We start from the raw sequence: 20,546 nt of genomic DNA, 5'->3' as shown, positions 1-20,546 counted from the left end.
GGGTTTGTTTTAGAGAGACAGAGGACATTTTATATTTGAGGTTCTTGATGCTCATGGTCAGTGAGTCTTAAGTCTAGTTTGGGTTCCCCTAGGTATGGCTGCTGCCCTCTCTTACAGTCTGTGAACTGATCCAGAGATATAGATCAGTTCTTACCATTACCTGTGGGTGAAATGTATGTAATTTCACTAAATGGTTAGAAATTTTAAATTTGACTTGGAGTCACTACTATCTGAAAATAAATTATTAGGGGTTACCAGTAGGTATTTAGACATTAACATCAGTATACTACTAGATTTATTCTAATTTAGTACCTTTTTCAGAAAACTAGCAGACACTTGGTGTTATCAGTGATAGTAAAGCACATGCACACAGTTTTAAGTCCCACAGTTTTGATTTAGGGCACTTCTAACAGCGTTAGCTTGAGTTGGTTGTGATATTTGATTGCTGCTGTTGTTGCCTTTAATAAGAAACTACAGTAAGTTTAGCTTCCTTGTTATCAGTTTAGTTTATTGTGGGTTATTGTTTAACCTTGTAATGGTCATTGGTAGTTGGTATGTGATTGGATCAATAATATTTGTATCTTGTAATGTTCTCTTAACTAGACTCTTAAGATACGCATGTCTTTTGGTTCACACGCGAATCACCCATAGTCATTTTCTAAAGTAGATGTTTATCTAACCACTCCCACCATTGGCTTGTGTGATGACACACTTCATGGTGATGTTTCCTGAGAATTTTTGCCATTTAAATAACCTATTATAGAACATACTTTTAAGGTAGATATAATAATATGACCGGATATTGTAATGTTTTGTTGGTAATTTAGGACAGAAATAATTTTTAAAGCAGTATGTTTACTGCAGTTTGTTAACTATGTTTTTGTTTAATTCCTCATTATCACTAGATTCATTTCCCTTCACCCATGGGAATGTGGAGATAGCGAAATAGGTAGGGGTCTTTTTCCTTGCCAGGGTGAGTATTGGTCAGGGAGTTAAAAAGCCATCATTCTGGAGGAACAAGTAGACAGACCTGCAGACCTCCACCACAGATGGCAGAGGATGTCTGAGCCACTACAATGGAAGGAGGGTAGCTTGCAACATGGCTTCAGTGCCTGCCCACTGTGCACTTAGCACTACGATGTCATGAGAGCAGGTGCTGATGACCTTGTGTTTTCACTTCTTGTTTAAGGATGTAAATGAAGACCCTGGAGAAGACGTGGCCCTCCTTTCTGTCAGTTTTGAGGACACTGAAGCCACCCAGGTGTACCCCAAGCTGTATTTGTCACCCCGGATTGAGCAGTAAGTGTCAGTGTCTTCAATGTTATGGAGCCCACTGCTTCTCCTTGCTGACCAATGTTCTCACTCTTCTTTTTTTTTTTTTAATCACTCCTGGATTTTTTATTATTTCTCTTTACTTTTACTAACTTGTTTCCTTAGAAATTCATTGTACTAGGAATTTAGATTATAGAGTAGCAATATCTTTTGGTGAGTCTTAGTTGTGCAATTTGTGATATGAATGAGGTACCTTTGGAGGAGAGAAGAGTAGTCAGACTGAGTCCAAAACTGTCTCCTTCTAGATGTTCCCAAGGTATGAATGATTGCATCCTAAAGAGGACTGTGAATGTCTGACCTCATTTCTTATGTTATTTGTGACTGTTAGAGTTACTTATAAAAATATAGCTAGTCTGATGAAAATATTAAGCAAAAACTTATTCAGAAGTAAGTAAAGGTAATCTTAAAAGTACGTAGCTAGAAAAAAAAATGACGTCTGAGTTATGTTCCTGAGTCCGAATAGCTTTATGTAATTTTACACATTATTCAGCTACATAATAGAATTGGTTTATATCATACTTGTGTTCTAACCAAATAACTTTACTCATCAGTAATGAATTTTATAAGGACTGGCTTCACAATGTACTTATTGTTGGTTAAATGCTTTAGCAGCTTATTTTACTTCAAAGGAAGCTGAGGTTCATTGAAAATGGATTATAAGCAGATTTGGTTGGGAACTTCTGACAGGACAGATTTTTTATCAGCAGAGAGAGTTTTTATAGACTCTGATTGAAATGTATTATTAAAATTCCCTGTAAGTCATTTAGTCAGGGTTGGCTGATTTCTGTTTGTGAATAGATGTGGTCACCATCCAACATTCATATACGAAGCCATTTTCACCCCCTCTGACCTTAGTTGCTCTAATTTATGAATCATGGGCATACCATCTTATACACTGATATCACACAGCTATTTATATGGAAATATGGTGATTGCGAGCATCAGTCATCTACAGGCATTCCCCCATTTATTTCAGTATCTCTGCCACCACCTAGAACAGGATTTTACAGTATCGGGCATTCAGTGAATGTTTTATCTTTGAATAGAAAATACTGACCCGTGGTAGTGAAAGGTGAAAAGGTGTGAGAAGCAGTACAGCGAAATGGCAAAACACAAGGGCTCTGGAGTCAAGCAGATCTGGTTTAAATCTGGTTTCTGCCACTTAGCAGATGGCAAAATGCTTAACATCTCTGAGCTTGTTTCCTCAAAGTCATAAAGTAGGGATAATAATACCTATTTCATAGTGTTTTGAGGATTATATTAAATACTATTCATAAAGCATTAATTGCAGTGGCTGGCACTTTGGAAAACACTTAGCAAGTACTAGTTATTAATGTTATTATTGTTATTAATATAGTTCATAGGAGAAGAAAGAGTGAGTGAGTGGTTTGTAGGAACAAGTTGGGGCAGAAAAGGGGAGGATGGGTAAATAAATGAGCAACTATTAATTTTTGAGTAGCCCCTCAGTGGGTACTTAATGGTTTCAGGAGGACAGTGTTTGGGTGATGAGAAAAGAGTTCATGGAACGATCACAAGATGTGGGTAATATGAAAGTATTAGTTAAACTGTAGTCAAGAATTTAGCAGCTCAGAAAAATGTGTTTTGTTTTGTTTTTCCCAGTAGCTGAATTATTTTTTTTGTATCTAATTTTCAAATAAACTTGCTGATGATAGAGTTCTTCCTCTAAAATCTATGCTATGATCTGAAAAGTTACTAGGGAAAGGCATATTTTAATGGTTGTTTTTCCTATTTTTCTAAATTCCAAAAATAGGAAAACTTTATCTATCAATTGATGCACTTTATCCATCAATTTTTTAAAAAGAATTCCTTTATTTAACTGTTTTTTTGTTTGTTTGTTTACTTAATTTGGCCAGAGAGGGACAGAGAGAGAGAGAGAGGGAGAAAGTGAGAAGGCAAGCCGCCAGGTCTGGGCCTTGAACTGTAGTCAACCATGTGGGAGTCGAGCACCCTTAACCACCACCTGCTGGCCCCCCCTCCATCATTTTTATTTATTTATTTTTTTAAGAACTGGTGCTGGCATCCGTCTCCAGATCAGTTTTCTCTTACTTCCCCTCAAATAGCCTGACCTTCAACCAGACTCAGACACTTGAAGTATTTTTAGTTTACCTATACACTCTCGTTTCTTTTTTTTTTTTTTTTTGGAGGGTTTTTTTGCTATAGGGCACACATGCTCACCAGAGGAGAGAGACAGAAAGCAAGAAATCACCCCCCAGGGGGTATGACCACACCGCAATCCCTTCTCCTCCATTCTCTTCTTGGGGTCTTGGGCACGCATGCACACGCACCCGGCTTGAGTTTAAACCACTGGGTCCGGGACTTGAACTTCAGTCAACTACATGGGAGTCCAGCAACATAGCCACTACACTAACTGCTGGTCCCTTTCTATGCCTTCTTCATATGAGGGGTCTTCAGAAAGTTCATTGAAAATATGTGTGATAAAAACACTATGCGTGGATTAAAATTTTTTTGCACCAAAATAAACTTGTACTTTAATTCCATTTTCCCCCCAAGTTTTTAAAAAATGTTTTTAATTTGAGTTTTTTGCCATAGGGTACATGTGTTCACCAGAAAAACAGAGAGAGATAGTAAGAGGTAATGTGAGAAATCATCTACCAGGGGGATGGCCAGGTTACAGTCTCTTCTCCTCCATTCTCTTCTTGGGATTTTTGGGCCTGCACACAAATGCACCTGGCATGAGTATCAAGCCACTGGATCCAGAGCTTGAACTGTGGTTAGCCATGTGGGAGTCCAGAGCCTTAACCACTATACCACCTGCTGGCCCACAGGTTTTGGAAGTCCCTTCATACAGTGCCCTTCTTGGATCCCCTTTTCCTTTTGAAATAGTATACATTTTATAAGGCCTTATTCAAATACCATCTCTGCCAGCCTTTTTCCTTGAGCACAATTAGTGCAGCTTTCCCCAGAGCTCTTTGTAACAGTGAATTTATATCTGCCTTATAATCTACCCACCATAGCTTTAGCTGGTGCTATGCATTTTAAGGACTGTTTTGCTAAATTGCAAGCTACTCAGGGGCTAGCTCCTTTAAAGGCTTACACAAATGCAATGCACAGTAAACAGTTGCCTAATTGGCAGTCTTCTAAGTTAACTCATAATTCCCACCAAAAAATTTGAAAATGCTGCACTGAAAGGTCTCATGTTTTGTTACAAATTCACTTGCTAGAACTATATTTGTAATACCAAAGTAAACTATCAGAAGTTCTTATATCCTTAAGTAGAAGTTCTTAAAGTAAGAGAAAGGTTAAGATGGAAAGTAGTTAAAAAAAAAAAAAAGATGAAAGTAGTAAACTTGTGGTATGACTTTGTTAGAGTTTCCATATTCACTAAAGTTATTCATAACTTTGGTTAATCTTACAGAGTTCAGAGCATAGAACACAAGTAATGCCATTTCTGGAAGGCCATGGTCATGGGATAGGTTTTAAGAACTGAGTGAAGAATAGTTGGTATTGTCTTTGGCATTACATGAAGCTTACATTTATTTTCTGTGTTTTATATCATCTTATCCACTCTTAGCTATCCAAGTATTGATTATAGACTCAGACTTGGAGAGCTCTTTAGGACTCATGGGAAAAGCATCCATGTGGACCCGCCCAAAGCTGATGCTAGTCTCTTGTCTGAACTGAGGCTTGTGCTCAATTTGGCTTCTACTGTGGCTCTTTCTAGGAAGTCCCAAACCCTGTGCAGTACATTTGACAGGCAGAGGCTCGGGGGAGACCCATAGCTTGATCCACATTAGGTAAGAGTTGTCAGGAGAAGGCTTGGCTTGCTTTTTCACCATTTCTGTCCATGGCTATAGAATGGTACCTTGAGCCTGGGAGAAATCCCATTCCAGTCTGGCTATTCTCTCTCCACCCTAAATTGTCCATGCAGTAGGAAGAGAATTAAACTCACATTACCTAGTCCCATAAATAAGAAAAGAAAAAGGTAACTCTTGGGTTTTGTCATTACATGTAAAAAAACGGATCAATTTGTTGTACCCTAAAGATTTCTAAAGACATGAATAGCAAATGTCCCCAAATTAGACAATCCCAACAAAAGAGAACATCTGTTGGATACCTTGGTAGGAAACTCCCAAGTCTATTATAATTTGATAAGCTCTAAAATGCAATCCCACTTCTGAAGTCTATTTACCCAGAGTCCTGGGATAGCTGGTGTTTCTTGCAGCCCTGTCACACGTGACCACGTGCTTTTATAGTATTCAGATGGGTATTGTTTTCTGACTTCCCACTGTACATGTAAATGGCTTGCAAAGTAAATGCTCCTGGGAAGAACTTGTGCTCTTCTTGCACAAGGGGCACTTAAGAAATAAACATGTTTCAGGTTCTATACATTCATTTTCCAAGGAACAAAAACCAAACAATTGAATTAGATACTACATTCTGTTCAGTTGTTTTAAAAGTCAGTGGTGAGCTATGCAAAAAAAAAAAGAAGAAGAAATCTTGTAGTCAGAGATGCAAATCAGATTTTGGTTGAATATTAGGAAAGGGGAAAAAAAGTTTCTAAACCAGTTGCCTTGTTTTTCCTGGCAGAAAAACTGAATTTTAAGCTTACATCATCAGAGCTGCACTAAACACGCTCTACCTCTCCCTCGTTCCCAGACTGTTAGCTGTTGGAACCAACAGTGAAACCAGAGGTGAAATGGGCATCTGAGCCTGCACCGTCCCCTGCCCTGAGAGGTGTGGGCCTTTTTTTTCTTTCTTTTTCTTTTTTTTTCTTTTTTTGGCTGCAACCAGTTTGTGGGAGTGGTTTGAGAAAAACCAGCTTCGTCACTCCCTGTACTGCTCCCACTCGGTGCACCAAAAGAGGACTTCAGCCCCGGAGGCAGACCAGGTGGCATCTTTCACAAGTGCAGAATTTGTTTTTAAAACTTTTTGTTGTTAGGTTGTAGTCTGCCTTGGAAATAAGTACTCAAACTTACCAGCCCACAGACACTCACGGGGAGTGAGGCCTCTGTGCCTCCAAGTATGCCTGCGTTCACTCTTTCAGGCAGCAGAAACCCAGGGTTATTGACCAGGTGCTTCAGAGGCTATCAGGATGAATGACGTATGACCCAGGTTCTTCATTTGCTTTAATATCCTAAGGGGATGGGAACGAATATGGTAGATGCAGCTTGTGGTTTAGTACCAAAGTACTGTAGGAGCTCAAGGGCGATCCCCTTCCTGTTTGCCTTGGTGGAGAGGGGGCAGTAAACGGCTTTTTACATTACCATCCCTGCTGATCCTCGTGATCATATTCCTAGCATGTGTTTTCTTTTTGTTTGTTTTGTTTTTTAAATCTACTTATTTGTTGTGATTTTCAAGCCACCGGGTCGGTATTGAACCGCAGTTGGCCATGTGAGAATCCAGCACCTGACCCACCGACTCACCTTCTGGTCCCAGTTAGTATGTATTTTTAAATACAGCCCCCACCCCCACCCCCGCCATTATCGGGAGTTCTTAGACCCTTCCTGATCTCCTTGGTTGTTTCTACTTCCTTTTTCTAACCACTAAGTTATGCTAAATTAGGGTTTTTTTGTGATTTCACCTCTATACCACATTCATGACCGTGCTTCTTTGTGGATGACACCCAAGTCCCCATTTCTAATCCCAACTTTTCTCCTTGCTTACAGCTCTACTTTTTTAGTCATTTATTAGATTTGTCTGGGGGCCCACAGGTGGTGAGGTAGTTAAGGCAGTGGAATCCCCATGGCCAACTGCAATTCGATTCCTGGAACTGGCAGCTTGAAAATCACTTTGGGTACATGCCCAAAATCCCAGGAGGAGAATGATGAAGAGGGGATTGTGGCATAGCCATACCCATTGGAGAGTGATATCTCACTTCCTCTCTCTCCATCCCTCTCCAGTGAGTGCTCATACCTATGGCAAAAACCTTAAAAACACACACACACAAAAAGATATATCTGCATATTTAGCTGCTGCTTTGAAGTGTATAAAACCAAACTCATCATTCCCCCTAATAAGCTAACATTTCTTCTTTTCCAGTTCTCTCTTTCCCATGAGCTTCAGAGCCCAAGGGCTACATCTTGAAGGCATCTCCCAGACCCCCTACCCACACTAGCCAATCAATTGTTCTGGACTAGAACCCTCCCCTCCCCAATGTCTCCCATTGTTAGCATTCCTACTGGCATTGCCTAGTTCAGTCCTTCAGTTGCCATGTCGCCTAATGACCCTTTAACTTCCAGTTTCTTCCTGTTTTCAATCTACACAGTGCAGAAATGTCTCCATTTTCCTGAAGTAAGTTCCAGTCATGTCCTTTCCCCAAATTATCAATGCTTCTCTATTGCCCATAGAACTAAGTACACAGACCTCAATCTTGTGTTGAGGGCATTCTATGTTATGATCACAGCCTACCTTTCCACTCCGTCTCTACATGTACCTCATTGTCTAGCCAACAGGAATTTTTGTGATTCCTAAATATGCCTTTTCTTTCTTTCCTCCCCCCCCGCCCGCCTTCTATACCTTTGCTCAGGCTGCGTCCTATATGGGAGCACTGAATTTATTTCTCTCTCCCATGGAGTCTTTTAAAGATCCATTTAGATCTTCATAGTCATCACCACAAACTTTGCCTGATCCCTTCTGCCTGCCTCCCCAACAACAGGACATCCTTCTCTCCCTGTGCTTGTGCCTCAGTTGTCATATTGCCCCCTGGGATATAAACCCTTCAGGGGTCGAGCCTCTGTTTCCATCATTGAGAGCCAATGAACCACAGCCCATCTCCTGCCAAGTGTGTCCTGCCCTAGCCCTTGTCTGAACTCAGCTCTGATTGGATTCCCTGGGAACAGAAAGCTGTGATGTTTGGATCTGCACGCATGTAAAGGCAACTGGTCTCCATGGTTGCTTCTTGTCTCCGTGCCTGAGGTTAGCCAGCAAGCTAGTGTCCTCTCAGGCCCCCTGGGCATTTTTCTGAGGGGTGGAGCTTTGTTTCCTAGTGTCGTGTATCAGCCGATACTTGAAGGTGGATGTGATTTTGATCTCGTATGGCTCTATGACCTCTAATCTATTCCCATGTGGCCTTTCCAGCCTCCTCACCCCTCCTTACCCAGTGCCTGGCAGAAGGCATGGTCAGCTGGGTCGTTTGGATAACCTGTGACCTGGAAGGCTGAGATAAACTAAAACTTGACTAAAGGACCTAGGAAAAGGGTAAGAAAGGGAAGTTGAAAATTAAAATAATATTACCTAAAATTATAGACAGCTAATGATATTAAAGCTAGGTAAATCAGAAAAAATAAGGTTTTTTAAAACAACAAGTAAACTTAGTATGTTATAATTTTATTTCATAGTGAATGAAACAGAATGAAAAGTTTCCATTTTAGATGCTTAAAAGTTTTAGAATATTATAAAAATTATATAACTAAGTATAGACAGATTTGAAAGAAAGAATAGTCCTTGCCTTTAAAAAAAAATCCTCTATCAATTATCTCACAAAAAGAGACCCCCCCAAACCTCTTGGGGTGATTTCGTGTCAGGGTTTAAGTAATAGAACATCATAGTAAACAGGGTTTCATTTGGCTTTACTCATGTTTACTTGAGTCACTGAGATAATCCTATAATAAATATTTTGCTCCTGAAGAGGTTCCCCCCCTTTGATAAATACACCGTGCTGTGTATGCTAAGACAACCAGCTGTCAGGAGAAGACATGTATTTGGTTTTGGTGGAGAGCTATCACTGCCTCTAGCCTCTAGGGACTTGAGATACTCCTTTTACTAGTCTGGGAGCAGGGCCAAAAGGATTCTTCGTGACTTAGAATGGAATTCTGCAAAGTAAGTTCAGCAAGTTTTCATTAGTGAGTTTGGCCTTTTGTCTTGCTTGTGCTCCCAAATGATCAAGAGTGCAGCCTTTGCTTTGAAACAGTACAGAAAAGAACCAGAACAGAATGTAGTTGGGGCAGAATTCCTCCAAACATTGTATTTTTGGAAACATTCTAGTATGGAACTCCAGCCTCCCCAGCCACTTAAGCTAGTGGTATCTCAGTGTTTTTAATCCAGCTTTCTTTTTAGGCAGAAAATACACATTTAGAAAGAAAATGTATATAAATGTGATAATTCAAATCTCACTGTACATGTTTCTTAAACTTGTTTGACTTGTCAGTTCTATCACAGACATATTTTGTATCTTGGGGCAGTTTTGTGCCTTATTTCTTAAGTGCAGCTTTCCTCATAATGATTAATCAAACTATAAAATCTATGGCCTTCATTTTTAAAAAATCAAGCCTAGGGGCCAGCAGGTGGCATGGAGGTTAAGGCTCTGGATCCCACATGGCCCATTTCATGGATCGAGTCCTGTAACTTGCAGCCTGAAAATCATGCTGGGTGCATGTGCGTGCATACTCCAAATCCTTAGAGGAGACTGGAGGAAAAAGGATTGAGGCATGGCCATTCTCCGTGGAGGAGTGACTTCTCTTTTTCTCTCTCTCGCTCTGTCTCATGAGAGCAAGCACATGCATCCTACAGAAAGCAAACAAACAAACAAAATCAGGTCTAGTACTTTTCTGTTAAATGTCTGACTGGTTTGTTGCAGAGTGTTTTATGCAATGAAGATGAGAAATTCTTTTTTTTTCTTTTCCTTATTCTTTATTGAGTACTTTATTTTTGATTCAAGCCCAGTATTATTCATAAAATTTAGCCCCAAGATGTACACTTGGTGATTATGCTACATTGACTCTTGAAGTTATGTCTAGATTTTACAACTCAAAGAGAAAAGGGAGATCAGCAGATGATGTAATAGTCACTGTACTTCCACGTAGTCGACCACGGTACGAGTCCCAGACCTGGCGACTTGAACTCACACCGGACACATTTGCATGCATGTCCAAAATCCCTATAGCAAAGATCTCTATTGAATCTCTCCTGAGAGGGGATCGGAACCAGAGAGGGCACAAAGGGACCACTGCTGGTACCAGGTACCAGGTTTGAAGCGACCCCTTGGAAGATCTCTAGTTTGTCTTTGGTCCCTTCGTGGTCGCCATCTTGTCAATGGAAAATAATCAACTCTAAAAAATTAATAATTAATAATTAATGTGGTTTATTTGCAAGCAGAATATGAGTGACCGAGGCCTGGAGAGGAGGCAAAGCATACCTTTTTCCAAGATGAGAAATTCTTGATTTCCAGTGTAACACTGTGTCTGAACAGCAAAGCCTCATGTACTGATCATTACTATTTTATAAAATGGTTGCTGTTCATTTATTCACAAAAAGGAAAATATTTCTTCTGGAAAGGTCTGAGTTCTAAAAATGGTAGTTAACAAAAACATTGGGCCATGTTTTGGTAGGAGCAAAGAAATAAAAAGTGGAAGGAAAAATGCTTTAGAATGTTCTCGAACTTATGGAAGGACTGACAGGTGGGGTGGTGGTTAGGGCATGGGACTCCTACATGGCTGACCATGGTTCGAGTCCCAGACCTGGTGGCTTGTTTTCTCACTTTCTCTCTGTTCAAATTAAGAAACAATAACAATAAATAATTTTTTCTTTTTAAAAAAGAGCTGGTAGAAGATAGCAGCTCTCACATTGAAGAAGTACAGTGATTCTCAAACCAGTTAGAAAAAACCCAATACCTAGACACATAATGAAACTGCAGATTAAAAGGATCCAACCCTCTGTGGACCATGTATCCTGTTAGAAACATAGGTGGTACAACCAGGGATGGTACTCCTGGGACTTCTCCTTAATGTGTTGTTAGTGTAACTATATTTGTTTAAAAATTTTTATCCAACATTTTTTAGCTTTTTTTGTTGTTGTTGTTTGTTTATTTGTTTGTTTTAGCTATAGGGCACATGTTCTTGCTGGAGAGAAAAGAGGAGGGGAGTGAGAAATCACTCTCCGAGAATGGCTGCATCGCAGTCCCTTTTGTGTGTGCATGCATACACACCTGGCATGATTTTCAAGCTGCCAGGTACAGGACTCGAACAGTACAGTCTGCCATGTGGGATCCAGCTGCCTTAACCTTCATGCCATCTACTGACTCTATTTTTAAGAGTTTTTCAGGTTATCTAGTTGGTCCTATTGTTGCTAGATAGCTTTCTGCAATGAGTCTTGATCCTTCAGTTTTCCTCAAGGATTGACTGGGATTGTGTATGTGTTCTGAATAATGGTCTTAGTGATATTCTAGCTGAGGAGCTGTTGAAACTCTTTCCGTTCTTTAATTCTGGTGGTTTTATATTAAATCTTGTCCTTGGAGTTAACTTGTCTGAGCTACTGCCATCTCTTAGCTGGACCACTGACTGATTTGCATACACTCTGTCCACTTCAGTCCGGTTGCTACACTGCAGACAGAGTAGCTTTTCTTGTTTTTCGGTTTTTGCTATAGAGCAGGCGTGCGCACTGGACAGAGACAGAAGGACAGAGGGAAAACAAGAAATCACTCCCTGGTCACACCACACAGTCCTTTCTTCTTCATTTTCCTCACATGCACATGTGCCCAGTGTGATTTTCAAGCCTATGGGTCCTGGATTTAAACCACACAGTTGCCCGTGTGGGAGCCAGCCACCATAACCTCCATGCCACCTGCTGGCCCCAGAATGATCTTTTTAAAACACAAACCTGATCTCATCATTCTCTTACTTAAAAGCAGATCTTACTACCTTTCTCTTAAATGACCGTGCATCAGCTTTATCCATCTCAGTTCTTTTTTCTGCATTGCCCAGGCATATATCCTTTTTCCTACCGATAAAATAGATCATCAAATTCTAGCATTTTTTTCTTCATACTGTCTTCAAGTCTGAACTTCTCCAACTCTTTAATTCCTCCTGTTCTATTGTTTCAGTTACCTTCCCCTTTAATCCCTTATGAGAAAAAATTGGTGGAAGTAGAAACCACTGTATTAAAAGGTGGCTTAAAATCATAAAACATTATTGTCATCAATACTATAAGGTGGTTTTTTCCAATCCCTTTCAAATGTGAGGACTTGTCTGTAATGTTCCAACCTTCCACACTGGTGCCTGACCGTGGCACAGTGGTAAAAATGCAATGCTCTGAGAAGCTGATGCAACACGGGGACGTTCCAGCTGTGTACTGGAGACTTCCCTGTATGCTGGATATATGTGTGCTCATGCTCCGGGGCTGGCTGAGGCCAGGGGTGATCCGTGGGGTGAGGACTCTGTTTGGGCTGCTGTCACTCTCTCTCTCTCGCCTCCATGCTCATAGAAGAAAGAACTAACTAAACTTTAAAAGAATACCTTTACAGAAGGGTGGGAAGGGAGCTTGCCTACAAAGAGGCAGCACAGGGCAGTATTTTAGAATGACAGAATATTCCGTTTGTGGTGATGAATATATAACTCTATGCATTTGTCAACATCTATGCAACTGTACCTCATGATAAGTGAATTTTACTATGGGTAGAAATAAATTTAAAAAATGTTTCACAGGCTCATAGTGATATAAATTCATGTTAATGATGAACTCATGATGCCTTTTAAATACACTTGCATCTTGTTAATCATGACAGTGAGTGTATACTTGAAAAATGAATACATGGGGGACCAGCAGATGGTATAGCAGTTACATTGCTGGACTCCCACATAGACAGCCATGGTTTGAGTCCCAGACCCAGTGGCTTCAAAATCACACTGGGCACATGTGTGTATGCACCCAAGATCCTGGGAGGAAAAATGGAGGAGAAGGGATTGTGGCATGGCCATTCTTCCTAAGAAGTGTTTTTCACTTTCCCTCTCACTGTGTCTGTCTCTGTCTTTCTCTGCAACCCCTAAAAAAAATTAAAAAGAAAGAAAAATTAATACATGTATATGCACAAATTGTGTATGTGCTATAGATATATAAACACAGACATAGATATATACACACATGTGTGTATATGATATATGTAGCTCTATGTGTATTACACATATATGTATATACATACATACATGCACACATTGTCTTCGGCAGCTTGGCCTGCCATAACAAAATCCATAAATTGGGTTCCTTAAACAACAGACATTTTTCTTTTAGATCTATTATTTCTTTGTTTTAATTATTTTTATTCAATTTTATTAATTAATTAGTTAGTTATTATTCAGTTTGACCAGAGAGAGACAAAGAGAGAGTGAGGGAGAGTGAGAAGGCAAGCTGCCAGGTTTAGGACTCGATCAATAGTCAGCCACGTGGGAGTCCAGCACCTCAACCACCATGCTACGTGCTGGCCCCCAGATCTATTATTTCTTACAGTTACGGTGGCTAGGAAGTCCAAGATCAGGGTGCCAGCAGAGTTGATATCTGGTGATGACCTTCCTCCTGTTTTGTATGGTGCCACCTTTTAGCTGTAGCCTCACCTGTAGAACAGGGAAGCACTGGCATGTCTTCTTATCAGGACACTAATCTCATCAAGTGAACTCCATCCTCAAGACCTTATCTAAATCCAATCACCTCCCCAAGGTCCTACCTCTTGAACCCCCACATTGGGGGACAACTTAGGAATTTTAGGAGGGTGAAAACATTCAGCCCATGACACATGCATATGTATATGCCATACTCACATATACACACTCATACCATTTATTCAGTCTCCAGATAATACTTGGCATGCAGTAGATTGGTAAACCTATTGTATCAACTCTGAAACCCTATGGTGCCGGGAAACCAACAGATTAGAAACATTTATTTCAGAGAAATACAGTGAAAGATCATTTTTCCAAGAATTCTGTTTGTATTTATTGATACTTGCTTAGAGAAGAGCACATTTTAACTGCTTTCTGACACTGAAAATAGCTAACATAATTACTGTGTTAGGAAACAGTTGTTAACCCTATTGTTCTGTTTCATAGCGGGATGACAGATTCTCGAAGAACCCTGCTGCTCTCATGCCTTTCCGCAGAGCACAAACTTTACCTAGCTTTCCTAAATTTAGATCTTGATGGGGCCAGAAGAAATTCAGAAGGAGTGAGCCTCCAAGGCATTGAGACCAACACTTAGGCACTTTGCTCTCGTGTTTGGGCCTTGACTTCCATGAAGTTTAAGTGTTTCCCAACACTTTTGCTTCCTGGGCTCTTGGCTCTCCGATGTTCCACTGTTTTCTCACTCCATTATGTTTCTGTCCACACAGTGCTGTCTGTGAATTGGTCTATTATGTTAATAAAGGTATCATTTACTTCGTTTCAGAGCAGAGTATGGATGCAGATGGGGGATATGTCAGTTCGTTTTTAAAAATAAAATTGTTCTACCTCATCTTCCCCCTAAAGAGTGTATGATATGTTATATCCACAGCATGGTTACAAAGAATAATTATTTAGTCCTTAAAGTAATGGCATGGTTCTTGATTATAAGCGTTTGGTGTAAGTAGGTAATGACTAAGGCTCTTAATGTGCAAAATTTATATATAAAGTGGAACGCCTTACACTGTTGTTGGAGGAAAGGTCTAACACCAATGCTGTCAGGTTTTACTGTGTGAAGATTTATTACAGAACATGTAATTTGATCCTTCTATGTCTGATTTCGATTCCCATAATAGCGGGCTAATGATTATATTGGAGTTTTTCTGTACTTGTTAAAATTCAGACACTCTGTCTTTCACTAGCAGCACTAATGACTTAATGAATGGAGAAGGCTTTAGTTTAAAACAAAACAAGTAAGTAGGACTAGAACAGGGAATGAACGTCCTGTCTGTGAACATTATCTTTTATAGACAGCTTCAGCAAAATAGAGGTCATTCTTGAAACAGACTAAACTGCACTACCTTGCCAAATTTCAGCTGAACCAGACCATTAATTTGAAGAAGTTATATACATCAGTGGAAAAATTTTTTTACCAACGACCTTTTTTTTCCTACTTGCAATGGACTTTCTCCTTCCACTTTTTAATCCCTCCCCTCCCTACTCCACCCCAATCTTTAAAAAATATGATGTAAGATTGGGTTGTTTTATGCCAAGTTTTTATCCTGGAACAGATTTTTATAGCCATGTTTCTCTGAGAAAAGGAGTTGATGACCAAATGGTGATAACACTTCCATGTTTTCATTTCCTCCTCTGACCTAGTACTTTTTTCCTAACTTTAACTTTGTTAGAGTTTAACATGACCAATATAATGTGTTTTAAAGCTAAAGAAAATTATTTTGAAAGCTTTTAAGGATACATCAACTCTAAAATCATATGTGATTTCTTTAGAAAACAGACAATGAAACATGTTATTTAAAAATTTTAGATTTTTTCTATTCATACAGTAAGAAAACCCTTCAAGTATTTGTGTGTAGAAATCAGACACTTTAGTGATTGTTTTTTACTATTTCTACTATGTTGAGGTTATTCACAAGAGACTATTTATTTACTTTTTTATAGATTCTTTCCCTTAGTATTTTACCTAAAGTATGGATGTGTGTGTATGTGTGTGTGTGTATGTGTGAATGTATGTATATGTACAGGAATATTATTCAGCTTTATACAAGGAGACACTGCCATTTGTAACAATATAACTGAACCAGGAGGACATTATGCTAAGTGAAATAAGCCAGACACAGAAAGAAAAATACTGCATGATCTCATTTATATGTGGAATCTAAAAAAAGGTCAAATACAGAGAAGCAGAGAGTAGAACAGCAGTTACCAAGGGTGGAAAGGGAAGGAAATAGGGAGAAATAGACCAGAGACACAAACTTGCAGTTCTAGAGATCTGTTGTACGGCACAAGGACTGTAGTTAATAATATCGTATTGTATACTGAAAACTTGCTAAGAAAGTAGATTTTAGGTGCTCTTTTTTTTCTTCTAAAGAATTATTTATTTTAACTTTGTTTATCATTATCATTTTCCAGTTTAAACCAGAGAGAATCAGAGAGAAAGGGAAAGTGAGAAAGGAAGCCACCAGGTCCAGGACTTGAACCACGGTTGACCATATGGGAGTCCAGCACCTTTCAGTGCCCTTAACACACACTCACAGTAGGAACTGAGGAAGGTGATGACTATGTTAATTTGCATGAAGTAATTATTCCACTGTGTGTATTATATCAAAACATCATGTGTACCTTAAACATACATTAAAAAGTAAATAAGCAAATGTGTAAAAAACTAAACAAAATAGTATTATTTCTACAGGGGAATATGTATAGCACGTGCACGTGCGCGTGTGTGTACACACATATATATATATATATATATATATATATATATATATAGGCTACAAATAATGGCTCACACTAACTGAACACGTACATTGTATGTTTTTAGTGTGCTACACCTAATTATTAACTCATTCAGTCCTCACAGTAACCCCCCCATAAGTTTGGTTACTACTGTTCCCATTTCACAGTAGAGAAAACCAAGGTTCAGAGGGAGTCACAATCCTGCCCAGTCCACCTAGCCAGTGGTGGTCCCTCCATTTGAATCTAGGCTGTTTGACTCCAGCAGGATTGACAGTAGAGAGATCAAAGGGAACCTTAGCCTTACTGGTAATGTTTTTATTTTTTTCAGGGTGACTCTAGGCATTTAAGTTATTAAATTAAAATTAAGTTATTTTAAAATGTAAAGGATCATATTGGGAGAAATTTACTAGATATTTACAAAGGCATTAATGACTTTGTAATGAACCTCTGTTCAACCTCACTTTTCAGCAGAACCTGTGTTCCACATGTAACGAATACTGTTCTTTGTAGGTTGCTGAACCTTTGGCAATTGTCTGCACTACTACAGTCCCCCTCATCTGCTTCATGGTTTCTCAACTTTGGCACTGTTGACATTTTGAACTGGATAAATATTTTTCGAGGGGGTGAGGGGCCTCTCCTGTTCATTCCAAGTTGCTTAGTAGCACCCCCGGCACCCGTACACCAGCTGTCAGTAGCTCCCCCACCTCCAGTCTTAACACTCAATAATGTCTAAAGTACCCCCTGGGCAAGGGATAGCAGGGGAGAGGATGGGAGTAGTGACAAAATAATTTTCTGTTCAGAACACCAATCTAATGTCATTATCCTCTAGGAACTTTCAAGAGCCTATTTTTTACCTATACTAAGTTTTAGAAAATCTTTCATTCACGACTTCGAACTATTGGGTCATTGGAAAAGTCATGATATATTTTTCTATTTTTCTGTGCAAAAAAATGCTTCTTGACTTTTCCTAAGACCCAGTATTTTCCTTTAGTTTAAGTAAATTCTGTCATGCCTGAGTCATGCACAGCAACTATAAATTGAAATAAAGTCTCGAACCCTTCAGTGGTCTGTCTTCCTGCTAAACTCAGTATTTCTACACACTGTGTGTGCTTAATAGCTTGCTTTTAGTGTCCCTGTAACTTACTGCTACCCCGTCCTCCCTTAAATCTCGAGAAGGCAGGCCACAGTCTCTCCTTGGTTGCTGTGAAGAGTATTTTGCCATTTTTATCTTTGATCTTTTCGCTGCTTTCTGTTCTACAGATATTTTCTAGTGAGTTCTGTTTCCTCAGACTGTTGATCAGAACAGTTTTGTAAATTTACATTTGGGGGCTGCTTTTTATAGATGTATTGGAAGGTTCCCCTCCCTCCAACTTTTTAGTTCTAAAGATGAATGTATCTTCAAGTCCAGCAGGGCACAAAGCCCCTTTCTGCCTTTTGCCAAAGTTCTGACTTCAGAAGATAAATGTAGTTCATTCAGACTCTTCACCCCATCTTCAACAGCCACTTCTGTCCTGACCCACTATCTCTTTCCGACATGATTAAGTCTTTAGTGAAATGCAGAGGCATACACTGGTTAAGAACACTGCTTCGCACTAAGATGCGGATTTGAGCCCTCACTGCCTCTTTCTAGTTGTATGAAGTAGTATAAGTCACTTATCTTCTCTAGAACTCAGTTTCGTTGTCTATAACCTTCACAGAGTCCATGTCAGGATTATAGAGAATGTGAGTAAGATGTTTAGCATAGTGTTTGACACTTAATATGCCAGGTTGCTGTTCTTACTGTCATCATCAACATCACCATCTTTCTTTCTGTTTTTGGAAACGTTTTTGCTATAGGGCACGTGTGCTCGCCAGCCAGACAGAGAGAGACAGAGAGACAGAAAGTGAGAAATCACCCCCCAGGGGGGATGGTCACGCCGCAATCCCTTCTCCTCCATTCTCCTCTTCGGGATCTTGGGCACGCACGCACATGCGCCCGGCGTGAGTTTTAAGCCACCGGGTCCGGGACGCGAACCGTGGTTGACTACATGGGAGTCCAGCGACATAGCCATTACGCTAACTGCTGGTTCCCAGCATCACCATCTTTCTTCTCCTCTTGAAATATTCAAGGATCTCAGTTTCTGACTGTTCCCTCCAGGTGTTATGCACTAGGACTTTAGGCAGTACCTAAAGCAGTCAACTGAATTCACTTAGTGGGGAAAATGCAACAACTGACATCTGAAGTGAGAGACTGAAGATTTCTATAAGGGAGCAGCTCTTGTTTTAGGTCACAACTCTTCTCCAGACTTGGAAATTTCATGATAACTATGACCACCTCTAGCCTTTCTGTCCCAGATCGTTTTGCATATTCTTAAAAGGATTCACACACTTCCTGATAGGTAAGCCCGAGCCCTTTAGGGATCCACTAACTCTGAACTAAGACTCCCTCCAGAGTTTCTCGTTGAGGTACCAGTGGGATGTCCACTGGCCACTGTCGTGGGTGAGCCGACCAGGACGAGAAGCACAGACGAGCAATCTAGAAGCCGCTGAGCCAAACATGTTACAAACAGTATTTTATTCAATCTGCACAGAAAACCTGTGTGATAGGAATGACTCGCTCTCAATGACATAAGGGGATATTAAGGCACAGAGAGGCATTAAGTAACTGTCAGAGGTAAACAAGGAGTATGTGGTGCAGCAGAATTCAAACCAGACCTTTGGTTTCCATGCTAACTACCTCTTCTCTGGAGGGGGCTCCGGACCCCTGAGTCCACAGCCCAGTACTGTGCTTCACAGACTATGGTTACTAGAGCGCCTGTAGCAGCAGGGACTTGGAGTTGGGTTAAAATTGATTACTGGCACCATCCACATTCGAAATTTAAAATTTTGGTCCAATCTTACCCTTGCCAGAATCCTGGCTTGCTGTCCTGACTCTTTTCCTGACTTTCACTGTCTTTTGCAAGTTGTATTTTCTGCTCATTTTTAGTGACATCTCCTCCTCTGTATGCCCAAAGGAAAATACTCCAGCTGAAACCTGAAATTGTCACCCTGAGTTTAAAGCATTCTTTTCATCTACCACTTCAACTTTTTTTTTTTTTAAAGAGGTTTTTGCTTTACGGTGTATATGCTTACCGGAGAGAGAGAGAGAGACAGTGAGGGAGAAAGTGAAAAATCACCTCCCAGGGGAGATGGCCACACTGCAACCCCTTCTCCATTCTCCTCCTGGGATCTTGGGCATGCACATATAATGCACCTGACATGACTTTCAAGCCACTGGGTCCAGGACTTGAACCTTGGTCAGCCATGTGGAAGTCCAGTGATATAATCATTTTGCCACCTGCTGGCCCCTATTTTTTAAAAATAGTTTAATCGAGACATAATTCATATACAGTTTTCCCCCTTTGTGTATACTTTGGTAGGTTTCAGTATATTCACAGTATTGTGCAAACATCATCACAGTCAGTGTTAGGACTTCATTACCCTCAAAAGAAATCCCAGTACAAGTCCATTCCTATCCTCCAACCCACCCAGCCCCTGGCAACCACTAATCTTTCTGTCTCCGTGGATTTACCTATTCTGGACATTTCATATAAATGCAGTCATACAACTTGTAGTCTTTTGTGACTGACTTCATTCTCGTAGCATAGTGTTTTCAAAGTTCATTCATGTTCTAGCAAGCCTCTTCATTCCTATTTATTTATTTTATTATATTCTATTTTTATGCTTCAGCATACCGGTATACCACATTTTATGTATCCTTTCATCAGTTAATGAACATTTTTTTTTTCTATTTAACTAGTGCTACTATGAACATCCTTGTTACAAGTTTGGTGTGGATATGTTTTCACTTCCCCTTTGGAGAAATTCAGGGGAAATCAAATTTTGGAGAAATCAAAATTCAGGTTTTAAGCTCATTTTTAAATGGGTTTATTTTTCTTACATTATTGAGTTGTAAGTGTTCTTTATATATTCTGGATACTAGACTTTTATTAGATATATGATTTGGAAAATTTTCCCCATTCTGTGTGTTTTTGTTTTTTTCACTTTCTTGCTGATATTCTTTGAAGATAGCTATTCTTAAGTTAACCTGTTGAAATTCCTTTTGTCTAGTATTTTTGGCTACATCTACTATATTTC

General features: G+C 39.8%; 1 protein-coding gene across 6 annotated transcripts in view; it reads left to right on the top strand.

Moving 5' to 3' along the window:
• The window catches only part of BABAM2 (BRISC and BRCA1 A complex member 2), a 444,577-nt gene that overhangs the window by 238,883 nt on the left and 185,148 nt on the right, over positions 1-20,546 (top strand). For all 6 annotated transcript variants that reach the window (XR_003546792.1, XR_003546791.1, XR_003546790.1 and 3 more), the window contains one exon: positions 1,190-1,299. Coding sequence is in view for 2 of the 6 variants with exons in the window: in XM_006162134.3 (XP_006162196.1) it covers positions 1,190-1,299 (110 nt within the window). In the remaining 4 variants the exon portion in view is untranslated. The remainder of the gene's footprint in view (positions 1-1,189; positions 1,300-20,546) is intronic.

The sequence above is a fragment of the Tupaia chinensis genome, unplaced genomic scaffold, assembly GCF_000334495.1.
Source record: "Tupaia chinensis unplaced genomic scaffold, TupChi_1.0 Scaffold139757_1, whole genome shotgun sequence".
Lineage (NCBI taxonomy): Eukaryota > Metazoa > Chordata > Mammalia > Scandentia > Tupaiidae > Tupaia > Tupaia belangeri.
The sequence above is the reverse complement of the archived record's forward strand: the minus strand, read 5'-3'. Positions and strand labels throughout refer to the sequence as shown.